General features: G+C 41.9%; 1 protein-coding gene across 1 annotated transcript in view; it reads right to left on the reverse strand.

The window, feature by feature from the left end:
- Window positions 1-20,910, reverse strand: part of creb3l1 (cAMP responsive element binding protein 3 like 1) — a 42,456-nt gene extending 21,546 nt beyond the window's left edge. Inside the window, exons 1-2 of the mRNA XM_088935055.1 lie at window positions 20,514-20,910; window positions 1,109-1,316 (exon numbers count right to left, since the gene is read on the reverse strand). Coding sequence (XP_088791181.1) covers window positions 1,109-1,316; window positions 20,514-20,615 — 310 coding nt within the window. The 5' untranslated portion in view covers window positions 20,616-20,910. The remainder of the gene's footprint in view (window positions 1-1,108; window positions 1,317-20,513) is intronic.
- Between the last annotated feature and the right edge of the window lie 3,176 nt (window positions 20,911-24,086).

Raw genomic sequence — 24,086 nt, forward strand, 5'->3', positions numbered from 1 at the left:
GCAAAATCAATCCGGATTTAATTATAGAAGAGATTTAAATGAAGGTCTGCTTTGTTTTATCAGTGTTTTCATTTAAACTCGCGTTTTTGAAATAATTGACAAATTAGCCTGTATTTTGCAATTGCCTCCAAATAATGTGGTTTCAATGAAGTTTTAGAGTTCAGAAGTGTGCACTGAATCGGCCCAGGGTCTGAACTCAAGTCAGAAGGTCTCATTTGGCAGGAGGAGATTGTATACAGAGCCAAGACTTTTTGCTTTTTGCTAATGTATTTTAATTTAGCGCTCATGGACCTGACAATTTGCCCAAGAGTGACCAAGTCAGAAAGCAGATCCATTTCTTAATTTTTATTGATAGGTTTTCTAACTTGGCCATGACACAATCGACACACACACAAAAAAAAACATTTCTGCTCTAACTCAGCCAGTCAGCCTGAGAGCCACATGGCTGTCAGCGTGCTTGTGTGTGTATATTGGATCAAAGCCTGGAATCCCCAACATTATTCCCTCACCGGAGGCGGGGACTGGCAGGAGTATTTCCAGTCATTTCGGCATTCTCCTCTGGGTTCCCTGTGCTGCACTGGAACTCCAGGAGAAAGGGCAGGGGAAGAGAGGCGGATGGAGAGCTCTAGTGTCTTGGTGGTTTTGCCTGCTGCTCAGCAGGGACACATTCCCCATTAAAACAAACATAAAAAAGCTGACGGAGAGCCGAGCGGCCAGCAGCGACAAGATAGAAGGGACTATGTCTCGTTTTAAGGATGCCGTTTGTTTTCTTTGCAAACGACGTCTAGCGCACATTTAGAATTATTAGGCACAGTACAATTCTAGTTCATTTTTAGAATGGCGCTGACATGCCCCATGATAAAAAAAGAACCTGTATTCTGTCTGCCACTCCAATTCAATACAAAATCACGTTTTTTTTTTCTGTGCATTGCAGATCGGGCCTTTCTAGATTATTTAGTATATATAAACCAGGTTTTCAACAGCTTCCTGCTTTCAGAAGGAAACCAGCAAGCATGCACACAAGCAAAAGCTGAATTAATTGAAGGGACAGGGAACTTAGATAGAAGAAACAAAAGGAGAACCCAGAGTTTTCAATTGATGATCTGACCTTTTCCCCCCTCATCCATCTTGATGGGGAGAGAGGGGCTCTGTGGTGCAGAGTCCCCGCTCAGCGAGTAGCTGTGCTCAGCCTGGATGTCAGGCGTGGGGGGGTCCATCTCCATATCCAGCAGGGGGTTTTTCTCCGCAAGCAGGTGATCGTCGAAAAAGCTGCTGAAGAGCTCGTTGGAGAAGTCCTCCATGTTCTCATTGAAGTGCTGGAAGACAGGTAACGGGCACGTCAGAGCAGAAGGAGAGGAGAAGACAGGAAGACGAGCGAGACAGGAGACCACTGGGCCTATCAAGCCTGTTTGGTTGTAAGAAAATCTTCTCCCAACACCTGTTGAGAGAAGCCTACATCATCAATATGCCTGAGTAGCTCATTACAGACACCCCTATGACCCAGTGTGAGACAAAAAGACTCCTCCTCCTTTCTAAGTGCTCTATCAACTATTCACCTGTCCGTTATGAGAAAGCTATAATAAGGGTTATAGCTGCCAAGTGCCCATTCCCGAAGCTTAAGGCACACGCCAGGACTATATCCTGGACAAGATACCTGCAGAACGCAGACTGGGCCAGCCTGCCTGAAACGATCTGAAACAGTCTGCCCACGAGAGGAGGCCTTCAGATGTTGGCCACTGCCTTCAGTTTCTTCACAGGATCTTGAGGGGTCAGATTCGACAGCATGACTGGGTATCTTATTCCAAAGTCTCTTACATACAGTACATCCCTTTGTAAAGAAGAGCTTTCTACACACATATACAGTACATAGAAACAATACATTTATATTCTTAATGGCAGCCTAGGATTGTGGGAAAGGGTAGGGCCCTCATTAGCCACCTTCAATATTAAAAATAAAAATTGATTTCTCAGTGACCTAAAAAAAAGTTCCAGTTCCACTTTTTTCTATTCGCCAGGTACCCCGTTACTTAATGTTGCTTCCAAATAAGCAATAGACACAAACTGAACTACTCTGCTCTAGTGCTTTTTAGAAACTGTGACCTATGGAGTGTGGCCAGGGAAGTGTCTCTTATAACAACAGAATCAATTACGTTGTGAAAACAGAGTGGAGGTGAATTCCACCGTGAAAAGTAATAAGAAAAAAGACAGGGCTTGAGCTCCACAGCTACATGAATTCCACACACTCAGGAAGGAGCTTAATTTTTTAATTTTATCACTTCTGACTGTCCTTTGGGAGCAAATGTTACCGGTGTTCCAACGGTCGAAATTATGAATGTGCAGCCTTTCTGTGATCACATGTGTAGTAAAGGGGAACCAGATTTGTGTGACAATTAAAAACCTTGTTAGCATGCACTGCCTGACTGACCTCATGACAGGACCACGAAAAAAGAACCCTGCGGTGCTTTACAAATTGCAAAATAATAATATGAATTAGGGTGATTTTGTCGGACCTCTCTATCACAGACGCAGTTTACTTCATTTCCCTGCATGAATATGATAATTGAAAGTAATTACAGGACTGACGTCAAGCAACTGGCTATCCTGTTTTGCATCTCGGATCCTTATTCCCCACGTCAGACTGCTGTGTAATTACCAGGATACTGATTCAATAGAGCTGTTTGCTTTGCATGAGAAAGTCTCAAATGTCACAGTGGTTAAAGTAATACAAAACCTGTACCTTTGACTGAGTCATGACGTACGATAATTCTTTTAAGCCAGCAGTCTTCTTTGACCATCCACAAAGCACATTTTATTTTAGATCTACAGCTCATTTTTCATTTAAGACTTTGTTCTTCCACTTAGTCCCAAATTAAAGTCTGTCTGCGGGGCTAGAGGTGCCCTCATTAATTGCTGAAGGGTGGAGGCTGTGAAGTGTGCAGGAACCTGCATTACTTTATATCCTCGTGTTGGAAGAGGAGGTGCCTTCAGCCTTACAGAAGCAGCTGGTCGATTTGTGCAAGATAAGGGTGTCATTTTCCAGTTCTGGGGATCTTCCAGTACTCATGTGCTTGGACTGCACATGGCACAGTTTGCCGGCTTTTACCCCTTTCCATGTCTCTGTTCTCGGAAACAACAATTAGATTGGATGACTGTTTCAAGAAATCAGCAAATCCACCAGAGCACAGATTGAAAATTAGGCAGCAGTCTGCTACACATTCTTGTTGGCGTATCCAATCACATAACACTACTTTCCTCGTGGGCACACTCTTCTGGGTCTTCAAGTCTCTTTGCATCTCTTCCATTTTACAGGTCAAAGATTGAGCAAATCCCAAACAGCATGGGGAAAAATCCAAGGAAACGCGAGAAGCAAGAAAAGGTGAAAGGAAGAGCAATAGACAACGCTCAGCGGAAAAGGAAGCTCTACAGACTGGCACTTTGGATCATTCCTGCTGATTTAAGTTCGACAAGACTCTCAGTGTCCATGAACGTTAAAGCCACACGGGCAACTGAACAATAATGCACTGCCTTCAAGAAAAGACAAATCCGACCTTTCTGGAATATCAGAGCGACAAAATAGTTGTTAAGTGGGAGTTTCCCTGACAGTTATGATAATGGACACTTGTATTTCTGTCACTGACGCACAACCGCTGATATTGGCACGTTAATCATTGTGGCCGAGTGTACAGCACAGCTACAGCAATATAACAAACAGACCCACCCAGGCCCTTTAAGTACACTAAAAGGCTCCTGTTTCACTTTGCATAGCGGATGCTATTTCTTGTCTAAATAATCCTAAATGAACCACCAGCCTGCACTCTGCCATAATACAACATCACTATGAAATTTGTGCACTATTTTTGCTCGATTGTTTGCATTGACTTTGCTTTGCCCCTGTATCCCAAGGTTTGTGTGGTACCTTACTTTATATCGCATGACTTCACCATGTCTACAGTTGGCTATGCTACACATGACCCTGGTTTTACCTCAGTACAGCATGGTATGTTTTTATAGAACTTAACCTACTCAAGAACAAGATGAGATCAAACTCTACTGAGGCGTTATGGAGAAAACATCACTTTGAAAATATCATCATATATAAAATAGATTTCTAAAATTGTATTTGAGCTCAGGAAAACCCCGACAGCCTTCTCCCATATATACTGTATATGATTTATTGATGGGGGAGACCTGGTAAATTCCCTAGGAGGTTTCCTGGTTAAACACAAGCCAGGATAATAGACTGGAACTTAATGCCTGCTCTCCTTTCATCCCATTGGGTCCCAAAACCCTTCACACACAGGAGGGTACCTGCACCAGTAAGAGGGACCTATTTCACCCACTGCTGGAGTGCAGCCCCACTACACAGCACATTAGGTGAAAAAGCAAGAAACTTCATCACCAGTGGATTGAAGAAGGAACTTTAATGAAAGCACAGTGCCCAGGCCAGTGCATATGTGAGCCAGAGAACCATTACCCCTGCTCCCATCTCTTATGAACAGTGTCCCAGGATCTTTAATGACCTTGGTTTAACATCTCGACGGCTGAAAAGCACCTCCTACAGTACAGTGCACCATACTGGGGCATTGGTGGGAAAATTGTGATCCAACTGGAGGAGTGCCACCTCATCCTGTCAGTTTACATTGCCAACCCATTTCAGAATGTTCTTTTTCACCCACTTTTTTATTTCTAAAAGGAAAGGAAAGGACTCTCCATTGTTCTGGTTTCTTTACCCATGGGACTTGGGAGAACTGTGTGTCTTACTGGAAGACGTCTTAACCTGCTGCTTCCTCTCTGCTTCAGAATGATGGATTCTTTTTGCATCCAACACACAGAGGCTTTGTTCCTCTCCCTCGTTCAGCCCTTGAGGAAAGTAACTTGACATAACCTCAGTTACACTGCTGCAATGATGCAAGACCACACAAGTGACGCAACCTTTCTGGACTTTCACATATGGTCTTGCATTCAGTAGTCATGAGAGTTATTCTCAGATTACAGATTAGAGATGCAGAGCATTTCTGCTTTAACAGAAGAGTGGAATATTAATTGCTTTAAAGTGACTATTCTGTGAAATTAATCACATGACTTAAAGCTCATGGCTTTAACCAGAACATTAAAATCTAAACTGACATTCAGAGGCCTTCTTTAGAAAGCTCCTTCTTTTGAAATTTATTAGAAAGGTAAACAGGAAAACAAGCAAAATTATTTTTGGGTTGTTTCCTAATACACACCCTCTCTAAAAAGTAGTTTACATTCAATTTCATGGAATCTGGCCCAGATATACGGTATGGGACTTTTAAAAACTGTTTTTAAAGTACTTTATCTCTGGGCTTCATCCCAGTTGTCTGTGCAGAGGCACACAATAAGCACATAATGAATGTGACAGCACAAAAGAAAAGATCAAATTATTCGAAATATGGGTTTACACAGAAAAAAGATCACAGCTGTGAGCTGGTTGAGAGCAGCCTGCGCAAGATTAAAAAGAAGCTTTCCTAAGTACCACCATAAATGTGCACTGCACAATGTACTCCAGGAGATTAATTAGCACACCACGGTTCTTTGAGGTTTGGGTCTTTGTACTAAAACGTGCAGATGGAGCCTCTCTCTTTTTTAGCTGCACATTCTGCAAACACCATCTTCTGAGACTCCTCCCTTCAAACAGGAACTGGCTTATCTGCAATTCGCCTTTTGACTCTGTATCCTATTCACCAGGAACAGTAACAGCTCACATTAGGGAGAAAGCTACCCAAAGGTGTTTCAGTCAGGAAGGCTTAATAACACATAATGGACACAAAGGCGTTACTGGGGAAATTTTGAAAGACGATTCGAGACGCAATAATTATAACCAAAGTGGAACCTGTGTATTTTGTGCTTTATCTGTATAATTAAAAGATCCTTCAAACCTTCATTTCCATGCATTCCAATCTGTCTGCAGGCACAATTCTGTACTCAACAGGTAGGGAAATTGTAAGGCACTGCTATACGGCAGCTTCAACGTTTGATATGTGGAAAATGAGACCATTTCCTCTATATACTGTCACAGCTGTTATTAACATAGCTAAGGCAATCCACACAGGCCTCACAGACAGCACAGGTCTATGCCTTCTGTTTCCGAGGAAGGGAAGTGTGTATTTCACATTTAAAGAGGAGAAACTGCTGGTGCCAAAGTGACTGTATTATTTTCTGGCAGCCTGTCATTAAAATATTACCGGCTATAAACAACCATTATTGTAATGGCACCTTACTGGAAAGCTACTGGATAGATTCTGGTTGATGCAGGCATTATGGGTCTACTGCTTGTCTTCTTTCAATAATCTGTTTTCTGCAGAAATTAAACTCTGATTTGCTGTAGAGAATCTGATAGTATATACAAATTCAGTATCTATACAATCTGTCTCAGGTAAAGAACAGCCACATATTTCAATGCTAATGCACATCTGTTTTGTTTAAAAACTGATCCACGAATATGCAATGCTGAGTAGGATTTCTCCCATTAGAGAAATAATGTGTCACCCTTTATAACACAGCATTCAGCAGTTTATGACTGGAGATGAATTCAGAGATGTAGGAGTGGGACAAACCAGTCTCACTCTTCTTCTTACTTTAAAGAGGGTAAAGAGAGTCTTGCCACAACAGGGTGGATAAGTTAATCCATGAACTAGTAATGCCTCATTTTTGCAACCAATGTTCCAAACTGTTCCAGATGTTAAAAATAAAGGTAGGACAAAGGGGCATGACAAATCTTTTCTTTTTCTCTCCTAATTCAAGTCTTTGAACCTCAGCAGTGGTAAATATGCAGCATTATTCCAAGGGTGGTGACTGAGCAGGCAGAAAGTAGGGTCATTCAGAGCACTAATGAAAATCACAGGGATGGCAGACTGATCCAGAACTGGAGACGTCCTGAAGTTTACATGGCGTTATTATTTTTGTCCACCGCACTTAGTTTTTCATACCTTTTGCAGGTTGTATCATTAATCTGGATATAAAAAACTGACTTGAAATATCAATTTGAGCCATAATCATTGTACCCCCAGCAGCAGTCGGTTTAGGTTAGCTTTTCATTTATTATTAAGGATATAAAAACACATCAGGACCAGCCTGGTAAAAAAAAAGTAAAATACTGTACATTGCAGATCTCCTTTGGTGCCAACATAACAGCGTGCAGTTACTGCAGACTAAACTCCAATACACACAACAGATCTATTAAAAACATTTGACTTGCTGGAGTCAATTACGGACTATCGTCTAGCAAGTAAATTAATATTTCTAGGGAGGTTAAGGAATATAGTAGGTTTTAGCTTCTTATATTAAAAGAATATTAGAATGAATCTGATGACGAATGCCTAAAGTTTAGCAATTGTGAACAATATCATATAAGTAAAACTCCTTTTATAGACAAGAGGTAAGTCTGGGGAAAAAAATACTGTATGTTTTCATCTTATGAGAATTTGTACTGACAAAAATTTTCCTTGTACCTAAAATGTATTGGAGCTTGAGGTCTAGAAATTAATTGTATGTGTACATGATATGTATTTGTAAATACAGTGAAATGTATTTACATAATTGGAGTAAAACTCTCAATTAAAAAACATTACAGTCAAATTATAATAACATTAAAAAAAACAATAGACAACACCCATTCAGATAATTAGTTTTACATTTGAACCATGACACATACATAAAAAGGACACTCTAGTCCTTTTTGGCTTGCATGTAATATAATTTTCTAATTATTTTATTTGGTTGTGCTCATCCCAGAATAGTTAGTCATTTAAGTGTCTGTGTCGCAGAATATAACAATAGCAAAATCAGATACATGTGGCTGGAACTGTGAGGGGAACAAAAAATGCTAGAGGAAAATATATCAGCCCTTCTAAAATGCAATTTAAAATATAATCATATTCCAGCACTACAAATTGCAAGTATAGCTGAATATCTATGACAGCCCTAGAGGCACACATGTGCCTTAAGACATTCGCCAGCATTATTTGACTTTAGATCCGTCTGACCAATTAGGAGACAGCATGCAGATTAGGCAACTCCTTAGCAAGAACATCTAAGAAAGCAAACTGGAGTGCAAGGTTAGCATGGAGGGGAATTCTGCAGTCTACCACTATCTGGAGTGGAAAATATGCTTTTGTAATAGGAAAAATAAATGAGATGATAACGCAGAGGACACTCAGAGCCAAAAAATGCACAGGCAAGCCCAGCTATGTTTAAAAACTTGCACTTTGCTTTGACTGACACTTTCTGAAGTCCAACGCATTCTACTTCTCTGCTGAGAGTTGTTTTCTATGCTGGGTGGAGTGGGTGACTGAAAGAGCAGGCACCACTGAACAGCTCTGTCTGATCTGAAGCCCTTTTTTCACCTGCAGAAAAGTGAACTATTGAATGTTTAGGGTAAGGATTTATGGGCTAGTACCTCCTCAAATTTAGATGCAAATTAAACAAAAAAAAAAGCATAAGAAATTCTGTTGTCTTTTTTCTATTTAACCTACTAATGCTTTATGGTTATGAGAAGAAGAGTTTATCACACTTTAAGCATATTAATTAAACCATTAGCATAAAATTAAACCATAGGCAGTTTTTCCAAATGTAGCTCTACCATCATACATTTCCTCATACAGTATATGCATGAATGCATTTCGTTTTGCACAACTATGCTTCCAGTTATGTCTTATCTCTTTGCTATTACCAGTGTTCTTCCTGTCACCGTGTTCTGGTTCTGTTCTTTTGAGCACAAGAAGTCACTGCGCTGTGCAGCCTGCCCAGCCTGTCAAGTGCATGATCTCTGAATGACAAATCCAGTCCCGTTACCACTGGAATTCATTACGCGTCTCCCTCCTCATCTGATCCCCTTGGGGGACAGGATGAGGCACAAGAATCAGTGCAAAGCTTTTCTCTACAGCTTGCATTCCTCTCTAAATGTCAGTTGATCCTGGAAAATGCCAATCACACTGTCCATGTTACAGCATGCTTGAGACAGGGAGGACACCTGTCTGTAGCCCTTCAACTAGTGAATAGAGGCTCCCACCGTCTCCCCCCACCTCACACACCATAAAATGATCTTTATATCAAACGTGTTTCAAGGGTTCTCAGTGTCATTCAGGGGTCAGTCCAAGAGTGGATTAACTCATACTCTTACTGGAGTGACTTATTCTGGGAATTCCGCTTCAAAGATCCTCATGATATTAAGGAAGAATTCAGATGTTTTTAAACAGAACCTGTAGAGTTGCTGTCGTCCCTGAATATCCAAGTATACTTCCAGCCTGCAAGACCTCAGGTTTTGTTTCTCTGAAACATCTCCTCACAGCCAGCTTTGGGAAGAGGGCTTCTCTGTGGGAACCCAAGCTATTTATTTAGCCTTGCATTTGCTACTTCTGCTGTAATAAGCAGCAGTCGTCCATGTGATAAAATTTGATCTTCTCCATTTCCAGGGATTGTTTTGCTTTGCCTTTGAATTGTCCTTCTTATTTATTCCATTTTACTTTCTGTGCATGAGCACGACAATGAGGACACCACAGAAGCCAGAGACTCATACTAGTCCTTTTTGTTTTGGATGGTTTTACCTCTACATAAATGCCTTCTATGAGCAAAATCTTCCAGGGCAATATACATAAATATATATAGAGATGCAGAGTGATATTTAAGGTAACCAGTATTACAAGGAGAAAAAATCATTTTGCAAGCTAAAGGTTAACCAATAGAAAGAGTCCTGTGCAATTTTAACTATTTGAAATATCTCCAGAAACCTCAAAAGACTACACTGGCTTAGAGTCTTCTTTTTATTTTAGGTCTCAATTGTTACACAAATCCCATAATTACAATATATAATTGAGCTCTGACTGAGCACGTTGCATATTCATGATCCCATCACCTCCTTTCCCCTTTCTCTTCATTGCAATTAGGGGGGTGCAGCAGACAGTGTGGTTGACTGCCGGTTTTCTCATTTTAACTCCATAATTGTCTTGCAGCCTGTAATTTAACTGCTGTGCAACAGGACTGAGCTCTCCCTGACTCCCCCAGGAATGTGTCGTCGCACTGTGAACGAAGCGCAGGCCGGCTCTGCAGCCCTGGGCTTATTTACAAGGCTGTAGACTTCATGGGATTAAACAGCTTTCACTATGTGCAGAGTCTGAATGAGTGTTGGCTGAGTAATGTCGTTTAGGGCTGTTGTACAGTGCCCTACACAAGCATGCATTAATACCCCTGTCTGTTACTTCTCAGCTTCTTCTGAAACAAAAGATAAACAAATCTGATGCCTTCTGACATATTAATTCATCAGTTGTTGCTGCTGCTGCTCTGTGTTTAAGGTTGTTTCCGTAATGTCTTTGCACTGGAGCACATTGGTGCAAATAAGCATTTCATTGCACTTGTGCATATGATAAATAAACTGAATTGATTTAGCTTCCCATTTGCGGAAATACTGCTGTCCATCTTTTGCACAAGTCTAGAGTATAAACCAGCCTTTTCTTTCTCTGGTTTCACAGAACGGTGTTCAGGGTTGGAGAGTGCAGTTGGTTTCTGTGCATGTACAGCTGTTAGCTTTGCATACCCTTGTGTATAGTAAATTCTACACATTAGGGCACATATTAGTTTGCAACGGCTGCATTTTGTATTGCTGCCATTGCTTTCTGATTGCTTTGTAATTATTATTGTCCGATTATCTCAGATCCCAGAAGCTATGCAAGGCTGGGTCTGGATAGTACTGGGATGTACCAGGTGGAGTTAGTGGACCAATATGAAGTGCTCCCGCCTGGAACAGACTTTCCAAAACCAAGGCTCCAGCATGGTGCTGCAGGAGATGGCCATCCTGTTCATGATGCATTAAACCAAGATCCGAGCTGCTTGGATCATTAAAGATCTCGTGGGTCTTTTCAGAAGAGTAGGGCTGTGGAACTTGTGCCCTGACTAAGTTTCACTGTGACCGTTTCATTAATCTGGCCTTGCGAAAGATTCCCTTATTCCTGCAAGTCATTTCTTGCTCCTCCTCCTGATCTGATTTGTTGGGGCTGCTGCATATCACCCAGGTTGAGGCTGCTTCACTGTGGATAAAATGGGTCCCAACCTGTATGCAAAGCGCTTTGAGAATACATTACATTCTTGTCTACATTTTATGAGATATGCACTTTTTTAGATATTTTCTAACAGATTTGAATTGCTCCTAACGCACAGCACTTTACGAAGGATGTTTTCCTTGAAAAGCACAGCGTGAAACAAAGTGTGATTGTTCAATTGTTTGGACTACTCCCTTCAGATGTAACCCAAAGAGGAATTTTTAAAGGCGGCCCAATCTTCTGACCAAAAGGAACTACTGGATTTTTCAGACAGGAAAACAAATAAAAGAAAGCTTAGCATTGAGAAAAAAATGCTGGACTGGCATCAGTCTTTTTGGTTCCCACTCAAGTAAGATGATCTGCTAAGATATCCTGGTAGAACTGTGTTCAAGAGGTTCTGGAAATGGGAATAGTTTCTCCCAGTGAAACTAGGCAAATTAAAATATATAGAAAGGAAAAGGGGTAATTACACGCATATGTTAACTCTAAACAGTAACCTTTCTCAGCATGTTCCTACAGTTCCTACTTTAGTGCAATCTAAAGTTGCTTTAAGTCTCTGAGTGATTCAACTACCCATATTGCTGAATCAGTACACATGCATTAAGTAGGAAAGAGAAATATCTTCAAAGAAAAATATAGGAAAGTTTAATTCTTAAATTTCTTCAAAAAGATTTTCAGATTCAGAATTTGACCCTTAATTGTCCCATCTTCAAAGGAAAATATCAGCTTTGTGTGATAAATTCAGTCCATCCCCTGCTCTCTCTAACCATATTCTCACTCCATCCTTGCAATGTGTTCCTGATTAGCCCAGCTTTTCTCTCCACTGTTTGATTTTAAGGTCCATTATTGTGTGCCAGAGACTGTCCAACATGCTGAACTGATTTGGAGAGATTCCAACTGAATTGCATCCACAATCTAGAAGAATCCATATGACAATCGTTGCTTACATTTTGCCTAGCTGTGGACACAAGCCCTATTTACATGCCAGAAATGATGTACGTATGTACACATGCAGGTGATATCGTTAGTCAGATACCAAATACATAAATAACAGAACAGGTTCATTATGAATATTGACCACAGTACATCTGCATGATAAATTCAGGGTTCTCCAATATTTAGCACACCTCACAATACTTTTTCATGAATACACTGCTATTTACTTTCTACAATCTACGTAGAGAGAAATGATATGCAACTGCAACCTGAACGCCCCTCAAAACGTCTGGGGTGAGAAGAATCTACACAGAACAAAACAGTTGCTGCCGACATAAAGCCTTTGATGCAATTCTCGGGGATCTTTAAAATCAAACCAATGGACTGCTGCAGGATCTACAAGAAGACACGGGCAGACACTGTCGGGAAAAAGCATTTAAAACTGAGATCAGGTGGCACAAAGGCTGGAACAAACTACTCAACCATGCTGTAGAAGCCAGCACTCTGGAAGGGCTTTTCAGATCACCTAGCTACTAACTACCAAATGAGCCAGATCAGTTGAAATGCCTCCTCTAGTTTGAAGGACCTTCTAACGCTCTTAAGTGAGTATCTTCCAAACTGCCTATATAAGGCCTTTATACAAGTCTATAAGTCTAAAGTTAAAGTTTAAACAGAAAAGTATTAGTTTAAACAAATGGCCTCCACGCACAACACACACATTCTTGATGTGACCTTGGAGCTATTAAATGAAACCTGAGATCCTTCCATTTATTCAACTTTTAGGGTAAATGTCTGCTTTTATTAAAACCCCTAATCCCTGCACACCTAAATGCATTGGTTTGCACCCCAGCGCACTGAACAATTAACTTGCAAAACAGGAAAAAAAAAAGACCTTTTACTTCATGTGCGACTTATCAAACCTGTGATTACGCAGTACCTACAGTATTTTTACGATTTCACACAAGCTTTAATTGTGCACACACTCAGCACAATTAAATCTGATGAAAGCCTGGCTGTCTGAAGCGAATCGAATACAAAATCTCCTCCGATTTCAGAATCTGAATTGCTAGGTTCCATTCGCCTGCTTCTAATGCATCCTTATCTACAGTAGTTATTTTGTTTCGCAGATTAAAGAGTGTGAGGGGTTAGAAGGATATGGGGAAGTTAGGATAAAACAGGGCTGCAATTCAGCGTTTCCACCCAGCCGTTAGCATCGATAGGGTAAGCCTACCGAGTAAAACAATGAATCCATTTTTTATTCAACATAAAGTATGCATTTCATTAAAAAAAGACAGTTTATCATATGGGAAGAACAGCACATAAACACATTAAGTCAATACTGCTGCAGAACTGCATAATTCCAGCTCTTTGTTAATTCAATCAGGTTTGTTTTAAGAAGACTACAAAATCAAACTGAACTAGTTAAAAACACTACCAGCCTTCAGAGGGCAGAGGCTGCGTAGACCAGTCATGCAGGTAATGAATTGTGTTTTGTATTTATGAGGACTTCTTAGCCATTTCAACCTCCCTTGTGTGCCAGATCTGTGAGTGAGAGTCAAAGTCTGTTTCTGCCTCTGTTACCTGCTGATCAAATGTCATGAAGCCTGGTCACATCACAACCGGCTCAGTCGATAAGGATGACAATGTCAGCCTGACATAAAACAGTTATCATTTTCTCCTGCCTTCATCTGGGGTGGTACATAGTCCTGAATAACCATTCGTTCACTGTGATCTACAGAATCTTTTGTTTCCACTCGATCAGGAAGTTGGAAAAAATATGTTTTATAACAGGGCAGTTGCAGAAGTTCTTTTGTGCTTTAGTGTAACTACATCATCTCCTAATGAGCGTGCATCTTTTATTCTTTGGATTTCAGATAATAAAAAGCAAATTCTTGTCAGAGGACTCTCCTTAAAATACCTTCCTCTTGTTACCAAAGTATTCAAGGTAATTTTTAACCGCACCCAACCAAATTACTTAGCCTAACCTTTCAAGAATGTATGCTATATAACCTCAGATTATGTTTTTCAGACAAGGTTGCCTGACCTGTTGTTCTTGTGTTGGGATACCAATCATTTAAACTAAAAATTGAAGATCTGTTTAAAAACAGTACATGACTTCCTGTTACTCTTAGTTAAACAGATTGGCAGCTGCATGTGTACTGTCTAAAAAGATGGGTAACTACACAGGCATGTGTACTTAGCCTAAAGGTGCCATGAATGATGCAGAATAAAAAAACCTTCTTGACTTGGGAAATGCAACCCATTCACAGACTGATAACCCATTCATACCAACAGACACACTTAAGATCACTTACGGTACTCGCAGGAGCTCTGGAGTGTATAAAGGGCTCCATCTCCATACCCAAAAGCTACAGCACACCCCCGAGAACGGAATTAATACGCAGAACCATGTCCATTTTTAATGTATTGAAGCTTTTTAAATGGGCGTTATGTGAACCTGTCATTGGTAAAACAGGGAGTTCGATTAATTTCTAGAGTATCCTGGGAGCTAGTGTTCATCTTTTCAAGCTACACATGAAGGGCTTGGGTCACAACGCTAACTAAAAGGCTAAAAGGGTCCAAGGACCTACACACTATTGAGGAACCAGGAGAATGTCTGGTGTGCTTGCTTAAAAACAGCTGCAAAGACAACTCACCGCACTGTCTAAGGCACTTGCGGAAAACCCAGACGCAGGTTATTTTTAGTAGATCAAAGGGCAGGCAAATAAAAACCGCTGGGACATAAAGTCATTTCAAACATTTGTTTAAGCTTCTTAATAGACCACAAGCGCTGGTATTACTGGAAGAGTTCGCCAAACAGATTTGTGGCCCAGCTGGCAGCGCTGCCGAAGACAGCCGAACCGCGGCTGGACTGGACTGGACCGGACCGGGCTGAAGCGGCTCCGCGCCGCGCGTGGCCTCCAACAGCCGTCCTGGAAGAGGAGCCGAAAGATTACATAAGCCTTCCTTTACCTTCCCCTCTGCTGGCCGCATTCCAGCCGCGGCAGATGTCCCAGAGGCATCTGGTGAAATGGAATGTCGTTCTAACCCCCCGGTCCCTCTCCATGCGGAGCGTCTCTCCTTTAAATTACAGCGCCGCTGCGGCAGGATGGGGCCGTCGCAACACGCTGCGGCGCGCCGGCACCTCGGGGCCGTGCCCGGGCGGGGATATCACCTCAAATCCCCGCAGCACCGGAGAATCCTCCCCCGACTGAATTGGGAGCAAATTCTGAGAGTAATAAGAAGCGTATGCGACATGTGTTTTTTTTTAAAACACCCGAACAGAAGGCTGTAGCTGCATTTTACGATCTCCAATAAAGTGATTGATCGTCACCTGGTTGCAGGCCGGCCGCATTCATCATTTTGAATGAAACAGCCCCAGGAACACACTGGCGTGCGTCCCTGCGACCTTCATTACCTCGCTCTGCTCTGCTCACTGGTTATGCAATTAAACATAACTAGTTTAACTTTCAATTAAACTGGCTATGTTAATTGCATAATTGTTATAACCTAATCCTACATCCTAAACCTAATCATCTAAAATGAGTGGGGGGGGGGGGGGGAATCAAAGCACAGATTCTTTCCCAAAAATTACTTTTGATTCTTCCTCCTACCAAACCAACTGTGTCCCACTGCAAGATCTGCCATCTCTCTGTATTAGGAATTTCCATTTTCAAAACGAAGGATGTCCAGGTTTAGAAAGTCAATGGGGTGTCCATATGGAGTCTTTTTCTGATTTTACTTTTATGTTACTCTTAGATTCCTATGAGGTTTTTACTTACTCTCCACAAGCTCTCACAAGCACCAGGGCCCGGATTCAGGAGACGCGCCGTGGCCCAGTGGAGAAGGGAGAGAGAGGAGATTGGCTTGCTGGTGAGCAGGCTTTTCCTGTCTGGTGAAAGCCAAAAGGTACAAACACGTCAAGCTTAAAGCCACCTCCTCCAACCCACGCTAATGTCTGAGGAAAGATGTCACATCAGGGTAGTGCAGGAGTCATAGTGTTCCACATTTTTATCCCAGTCTAACAGGTTTTAAGAGATCCCGTTAGCACATTAAATTATTCTTTGCAACAATCTTCTAATTTAACCAGTGGTGAAAGATTTCCATATTTTGCACTCCTTTCCTAACACTGCTAATTGACTTCCTCAATTTTACCTGAATATTTGTCCATTTGAAAACCTGCAGAGCACAGTTCACTTTCAGAGCTTATTTTCGACAACTGAGTGGCTTTTGTATCTAATAGTGCAAATAACTTACATTATGCCTATGGTTTTACACTTCAGACTTACAAGGAACGTTAAATTCTTTGTAATTCCAGCAAGTGCTTTGAAACTAATTGGTTTGTCTCTTCAGAACTATTTCTTCAATGTTCTTTTCTGTCATTGGACATGATGAGAGATTACAGTTGACTGACAGTATAAACGAAAGAGGCTTCCACCAGACTCCACTGTTCTCTCCCCAAAGACACAGAAGTTCAACCAACCCCTGCAGCAGAATCACCTTCTGCAGGATTCGACACTCTCACAACTACACCGTTACACCTGTCTCCAGGCAAGAATTGATTTCTTTTCCCCCCAAAAGGCTTTATTAAATAACATTATTGAAGGTGCATGAGACAGAACACAGGCCCAGGTAGCTTCATGCCCTTTGTTAAAGCAGTAGCATTGTTGAGGATTAGTTAGGTCTGTGGTGTGATAAATAAGAAGGTTGTTGGTTCAAAACCTTGACTGGGGTACTGTTGTTTCACTTTTAAAACAAGCTCCAGTACCGCACTTATATTACACCAATAAAACAGTTATAGAAAATGATGACTAATGAAAATGTACTCTGCATTAAAGTCAAAGAGTTAGCAGCTACATCACCCTGCAGCTCACAGCTGGCAGCTCAGCAGGTGTGAGCCTGGCCAGTATCTCAATGGGAGACTCCTGGGAAAGCTAAGGTTGCTGCTGGAAGAGGCATTAGTGGGACCAGCAGGGAACATTCACCCTGCAGTCTGTGTGGGACCTAACACCCCAGTTTAGTGACGGGGACTCTATACTGTAAAAAAGGCACCGTCCTTTGGATGAGATGTAAAACTGAGGTTCTGAATATCTGTGGTCATTAAAAATCCTAGGGTGTTTCTCAAAAAGAGTAGGGGTGCAACCCTGGTGTCCTGGCCAAATTTCCCCCTGGCCTTTACCAGTCATGGCCTCCTTATAACCCCCATCTCTGAACTGGCTTCATTACTCTGCTCTCCTCCCCACTGAGAGCTGGTGTGTGGGGAGAGTACTGGCGCACTTTGGATGCTGCACACTGGTGGTGGTGGAAGGGAGTCCCCATTACCTGCACAGCGCTTTGAGTGGAGTGGCCAGAAGTTAGAATGGCTCTGTCTCTCCCCACATCAGCTATAAACTTTCCTTTTAGCTTGGTCATTCATTCCAGAGCACCTCACAAACTGAGTCAGACCAGGGATTTCTTTTCCTATTAATAAGCATAGATGCAACTAATGCACTTAGGTAGCTAAGAGCATACAGCATTATTTCAGCAGCACTTTGCTGAAGAAATAGAGCCATTTGCATTGATTTAGCTAACTGCTATATACAGTAACTATTACCCACTTAAGCAAGACCTTTCTTTGTAGGAGGTTACAGAGTTAGCTCAGACGCTCAGCACCCAAACCAAAGACATGCTCTTAAATCTCTTCTGAGTCACAACCATATCCTCAAACAAAATCCTCAAATGACATTAGATATGTAAAACAAATATTCCTGTGCAGAGAAGATAACTACTGCTTGACTGGAACATCCTGGATTTGATTTCTGCCTGAGCATTTGGAATGTGTTCATTTGTATTTCACAGGAACCTTATTCACCAGTGCCAAGAATCATTTGGATTCTTTTGTCAAATCAAGGGCTGAGCTCTTTCTCCCTTTATCTCACTTGGAATAAAACCCTTGGAAATATGCGTTGAGAAAAGCCACTTTTTGACCACTTCCTTCGAGGGTCTGATCAGCTGATGGACAAATGCACCATTGCCACATTTGTTAAAACAGATTCTAAAGAGTCTTAGATGTTGTAAGACAAAATAGCACTTGACTGGTTTCATGTACTCTGTTTCATAACACACTGGGAATCCCACATAGAGCAGTGCAGCCTTGAAAGAGAACAAGATTGATGTATCTCTTGTCCATGATGAGCTTTTTAACCTGAGCTGATGCAAGAGTTGAGGTTTTGCAAAAGCAGTCACTTTTACCTTCAGTGCACCTCATACCTCTCAGATGGCAGAAACAGGGGGTACACAAGTGACAACAGAAAAAGATGAAGAGGTGAACTAACCTCCTGAGTGTTATGTAAGGAATAAAGCATATTTTATTACAGTTGAAGCTTGCAGCTTCTTTTCCTTTCCATTAGGCATTATTTTATCCTAACCAGCCACAATGTTACATGTCAATACTAAACAGAACTGAAAAAAGAGGTCATTGAAAAACACGGAAGAAAATGGAAATAAAATGAAATGAGTATCTAAACACAGGAAACACAGGATGATTTAATCTCCCCACAAAAAAAGGCCTGAAAAGCATTGTATTTACTCTTTGTTTTTGCGTTGACAGTGGCAGCTGGATTTCACCTTTGGAACTTGATGCTTTTCCTATTAATGCACAAAAGAGTCCTTTCACTGGGTCAGTCCTCACCACTTGGCTTTCCTTAATAGGGGCTTGAGTGGAGAGGCAGTGACTGCAGGAGCAAAGACCTATAGGGCACACAGGCCTCATTCAGCCCCCACACAGCACTGAGGCAGCAGTCAGTAACAGACCCTGCCCAATTAACCTAAACATACAGGTCCTCCCTCAGTAGTCTGTCAGTGCACACAGGATAATCAGGCCATTGAAGCCCAGCTAACAAGAGCCCTTTATTGCTGAAGTGTGAAAAGATGTCTGCATCCACAGTCTATTGTAACTACTGTATGTGGGAGCTCTGACAGGCCTTCAGTGCCGATTTCAAGTTTCAAGAGTTAGGAAGATGTGACTTAATCCCCATCTCATTCACACTGCGAGAATATGCAGGGATGTCTGGCAGTACTGCACAACCTGAAGATGAGTGTGCATCATGCAGAGAACTGTGATAATCAACACTATTCCACATACTGTATACTGTACCCTTCCTTATCAATCTAGATGTCTGAGAAAAGCCAACTCTTTCTTCCCTGAAGACGACGTTACAGATGCAGTTTATACAGTTTTTCCCCCTTCAGTTTTTTTACAGAACCCATGAGTCATACTGCATAAGATAAGAAACATTGCTACTGGATGAGCGCCAATTTATTCATTAAGATTAAAATGAAACATCTTGTCTGGGCCAAGTCCGGCGTTTTTGATTCGCCACAGTTCCTACAAAGCCGATATTAAAAAAAAAGATCAGAAATGAAGGGTACATAGGCCTGGTCGACCACTTTAAACACGCAGACAACGAATTACCTCTGCGTGCTGTCAGAGCTACACATTTTCACTTTTCCGAAAACATCTGGTGAAGTATGTTAACGCATGTGAACACGCCACATGAAAACACTGGACAACGTCATCTCCATCGCAGCACAGCGGTGCTTGCAGTCTTTACTTAATGTGTTAGAGAGGGATTCCACGCTGCTGTCCAAACAAGCAACACAAAAAAAAAGATTCAGTTTTGTCTTGCGTCCGACAACGAATTTAAACCGTGGCAGCCTCGCAAGCTCATCTGATCACCTTCCGATCTCCTGCACGTTCAAGACGCTCACAAACGCACCATTCAGCCACATCGTACTGCGCAACCTACGTCAAAACGCGTTTTTCGAATACGCCCTGCAGCTTCAGTCGAAGAGGTTAATAAACAAATACCACCAGGATGTGCGAGCTAACCAGGATAGGGATGTCTACAGAGGAGAGGAGAGGAGACAGGGTGGGTGTGAGAAAGAGCCTGGGCCACGCCTCCTCCCGGGGGCAGAGCTCCGAGAACAGACTCGGCGTTTAGAGCACAGCTGGGGCAGCTCCGCGGGCCCGAACAGCTGCTTCACGGCGGAAACTGTGTTTACTTTCTTCGCAGAAAACCAGTCCTCAAGTGGCCACCGCCGGGTGTTAACAAATGAAACAGTTTGCTATCCACGCTGACAAGTAAAAGCTAAAAAATCTCGCTTGCACGAATTAGACTGCCCGTGGGTTCTGCTGCGTCGAGTTAAGATGCAATCCTGAACAATCATAAAAATGTTCTACAGAACTTTTTAGGATTTTTTTTTTTAGGAAAAATACATTTGCCATTTTCTGACGTGGGATGTTTTAGAGCGTAGCAGAAGCGTTTGGTATATTCTCCCACAGGATTAGGAAGACACATTATTAACAGTGGCCACAGGGTTAGAAAGAAGACGCATTATAACAGTGATGCGGTAATGTATGCGTCTTCGGAAACTAGGTTTGAATATTTTGCAGTGGTTCAGAGGCTATTAGAAAACATAAGTGTGCCTTGTCAAGGATCTAAAATAACGAAAATGAGTAATGTAAGTCATTCGTTTACGTACCACGTTACTGAGGAAGTCGGCTTCATTCAGATCTTCTAAATCCAAGAGATTGGAGTTGGGGAAAAGTTTCTCGGAGGTGAAGTTGTCTAGGATGGTGTCCATTTTAACAACGGTGGTTTCGATATTAGTTGAGGGAGAAAAAGATCAGAATAAATGGATGCAAACTTTTCAAAATCTAAGTTGTTGGCTAAAGATACGGAGATGTAAGAAGTTGCGTTGTCTCCCTAACTCGAGCTGAGTTATAGAACTGACGTGAAATAATGCCGAATCTGAACTGTTTGCAGTTCTCAGTTGAATTCGCTCTTTTTCTTCTAAAAAATGCTGGGTTAAAACCCTGTATGCTAGAGAACGAGTTCTTTATGGGTTCTGTCAAATGTGTTTCATCCAGCTGGGGACTGTCTCTAAGGAGTCCATCAGATGATTAATATTCATTTAAACTCCGCCTAGTTTCTCCTGCCTTTTTTCTTTCGTCTTTCCAAAATCCCACCCGTCGTCTCTTAAAGCCACAGTGGTACATTAGCCCTTTTCAGATGAGCTCTTTATAAAATACCGCAGCCCCGGCTCTTAAAGCTGCATTTTTTTACGGGATGGAACATTTTAACCTTTAACAAGCTTTAACCGCTTTTGTTGTGCAGCACCAAATAGCGACCGACAGCGCTGCTCCGTTCTGAACGGGGGTGCAGGATCGTGTCGAGGCCGGCCAGGGTGCGCTGTGGATCAGCTGGGCTCGGGGAAGAGGAGGGCTCTCCAGCGCTCAGATCAGAACCGTGTGCGTTTCGCTCGTTTCAGGATCTCCTTTGGAGCCAACAGATCCCATCCGTCGACAAGAAGCTAGGGATGCGAAGCGTCTTCTTCGAGAGAAAATAAATGCAGCAACATATTGTACCTGAAAAGGTTTCGAATCGATTAATTTACGTTTGCATGTTCGTTTATAAAACGTTTATATGTGTGTGTGGGTGTATCTACATGGAAAACTGCATTTTCTGCTGCTCTGCAGATACCGTGAACGACACCTTATCCCCATGATAGCATTTAACTATAGCAGGGACGGCCGACCTAATTCCAGGGAGGGCCTAGTGTCTTCTGGTTTGGGGGGGATGATTTAATTGAGCAGTCAATTAAATAAACCGCTATCCTAATTATTTTTAATTAGACACAAAGGGTTTTTAATATGGTCTTTTACAGCTGATTAATGAAACAATGAAACACACTTCAGTAAAAGTAAAGCTGAACATAAAACATTTCCAGTCCTTGCCAAAGGTATTAACAGTTATGCTGTTAAGGAAATAATTCCACCAGCTTTGTAACTGAGATCTCAAATGGAACATACATTCAGGAGACACTCTGCTTTGATTTGAAATACTTTTGATTTAAAACAAAGGGTCTGAAGACCCTCCAGGCCTCAAGGACTCGTTTTCCCTTAATTGAATTCCCTTCATTATTCAATTAATTGACCAATAAACTACAAGTGTTCCTAACCTTAAAGAAATGGTTGGTTTGGGGTGATTTATAAGACTTATAAACTAGATGGAGGGGGGCCTCTCTGGCGTTCATCCACTGGCTGCTTCTGTGAATTCAGGGTGGTGGGGGGCCAGAGCCAATTGGAGCTCCTTGGTAAACAGATCACACGTTAATGGTACCAGGTATACCAGAAGTGTCCGAGTCTTCATCCTGGCCCTGGAGGATCGCCGTGTGTCCGGGCTTTCTACAGGTAGGTCTCTTTCAGGAGCAGCTCCTGAAGAGTCTGAGAGAAGATGTTAATCTGGGCCGATTAAGCCAATAATGAGCTGATTTCAGTCATTAATGAGATGAGCTGCAGTGAACACCCCACCCAGCCCTCCAGGAAGGGAGCTGGACACCTCTGGTTACATCATCCATCTGTATCCTTTCTCTTTAAATCCTACAAGTGCAACGCGTTTTATTCCTTCCCTGTTGATGCAGGATGCACTTTGATTTTATAATAATAATAATAATAATAATAATAATAATAATTGCTTACACTTATATAGTGCTTTTCTGGACAGTCCACTCAAAGCGTGCAGCCACCAGTGTGCAGCCCCACCTGGATGATGCGACGGCAGCCATAGTGCGCCAGAACGCTCCAAACACACCAGCTCTCCGTGGGGAGGAGAGCAGAGTAATGAAGCCAATTCATAGATTTCTCGGTCTTGGTGTTCAAATGGCATTAATAGGCTAAAATATGTAACGGTGTTCACGGTTAGAGATGTAAACGAGAACTCGCTTCTCATTTGTTTTGTTTTTTTTTTGCGTATTTTGCATCATCTTATTTTGTTGCGCTCTGCAACAAGCTGATCCACAGTTAGGCTGCAGTGTTATCCATGTCTTAAAAATAGAACTATGGGAAAAGAGCTACACCGAGACAGCTGCTCAAACCCGTATCTCCCCTGTTCTCCATTAATCATGTTTTAGAAGTGCTTATTCACCCAATTCAATTCGAAAGCTTTTCATGTGTAGAAGAACCGCGACGTTATTCGGAGAAGAGAAGCAGCTGTGCATGCCTGGACGAGATTGGGGTTTAATGATCAGAATGCGCGCTGCAGCTCAGTTTCTCTGATGTGCTCTGTAAAACTTGATTAGAGGCGCGCTAACAAACAATTGAAGTAAGACGTCTGAGACTTCTGCTGCTTGGCGCATCTGCCACCCGCGAACGCTAAATTAACATACATGCGGCGAGTCGTGTGGGCGCGGAAAACAAAACTGCGCAAACGAATAATTAGACTCACCCTTTCACACAAACGTCGCAGGAGGATGTCCTCCCTTCACAACAACAAATATTTATTTACTTTCTCCGAAGCCTGCTTAAACAACAGCAGGGTTGCAGGGGGAAATGTTTTTATATGCTACAAAAGGGTTGAAATAAAAGTTTTATTGCACAGCCCGAAATGGAAAGCAGCCAGAAGAACACTCATTTTAGAAAATATTTTTAAAAGTTTATTTTGTTAACGAAATAAATTACGTATTCGTCGTGTCCTGTCTTTATATTTTCTTGGTATAGCGAGATTCATTTAGCTTTAGAACTTTATTTTTTAATCAAAGGCCTGAGTAAAGCCCTTTTTACAGGAGTGCCTTTGGGAAGGTAACACAGCTTGCGAATCCCTGTTAAACATTACACAGCTTCATTACTGACTCCCTTGATGACTCTTGTCATCTTGCCTTTTCGGCACATTTGGACTTTTCTAACACAAAGTGTGATACAAAAGGCCGGCCTTTGAGATGAGAAACAAAAGTGAAAACCAAGTAAAATCTCCTTGGAATCACTATGACATCTTCCCGAAGTTTAAACTGTAAAGCTCTTGAGACGCCTTCTTCTACAGTACATCTCCTGAAAAAGGCCTTTAAAACTAATACAGCACAGGAGAGGTTGTATAAAATGTCCAGTTAACAAGCAGTTAACAAGTTCGAACTCGCGAAACCCTGTGTCACTTTCTCTCTGAGGCAATTACTGAGATCAGGAATGTCGCCCTCTGGAACTTTCCAGAGGAGACCTTCACATGTCTGAAAATGTCTTCTTACAATTAGCAATAGGTGTGCAAGGTTTATTTTTTCCAGTGA

The sequence above is a fragment of the Atractosteus spatula genome, chromosome 16 (assembly GCF_055471065.1).
Source record: "Atractosteus spatula isolate fAtrSpa1 chromosome 16, fAtrSpa1.hap1, whole genome shotgun sequence".
Classification (NCBI taxonomy): Eukaryota; Metazoa; Chordata; class Actinopteri; order Semionotiformes; family Lepisosteidae; genus Atractosteus; species Atractosteus spatula.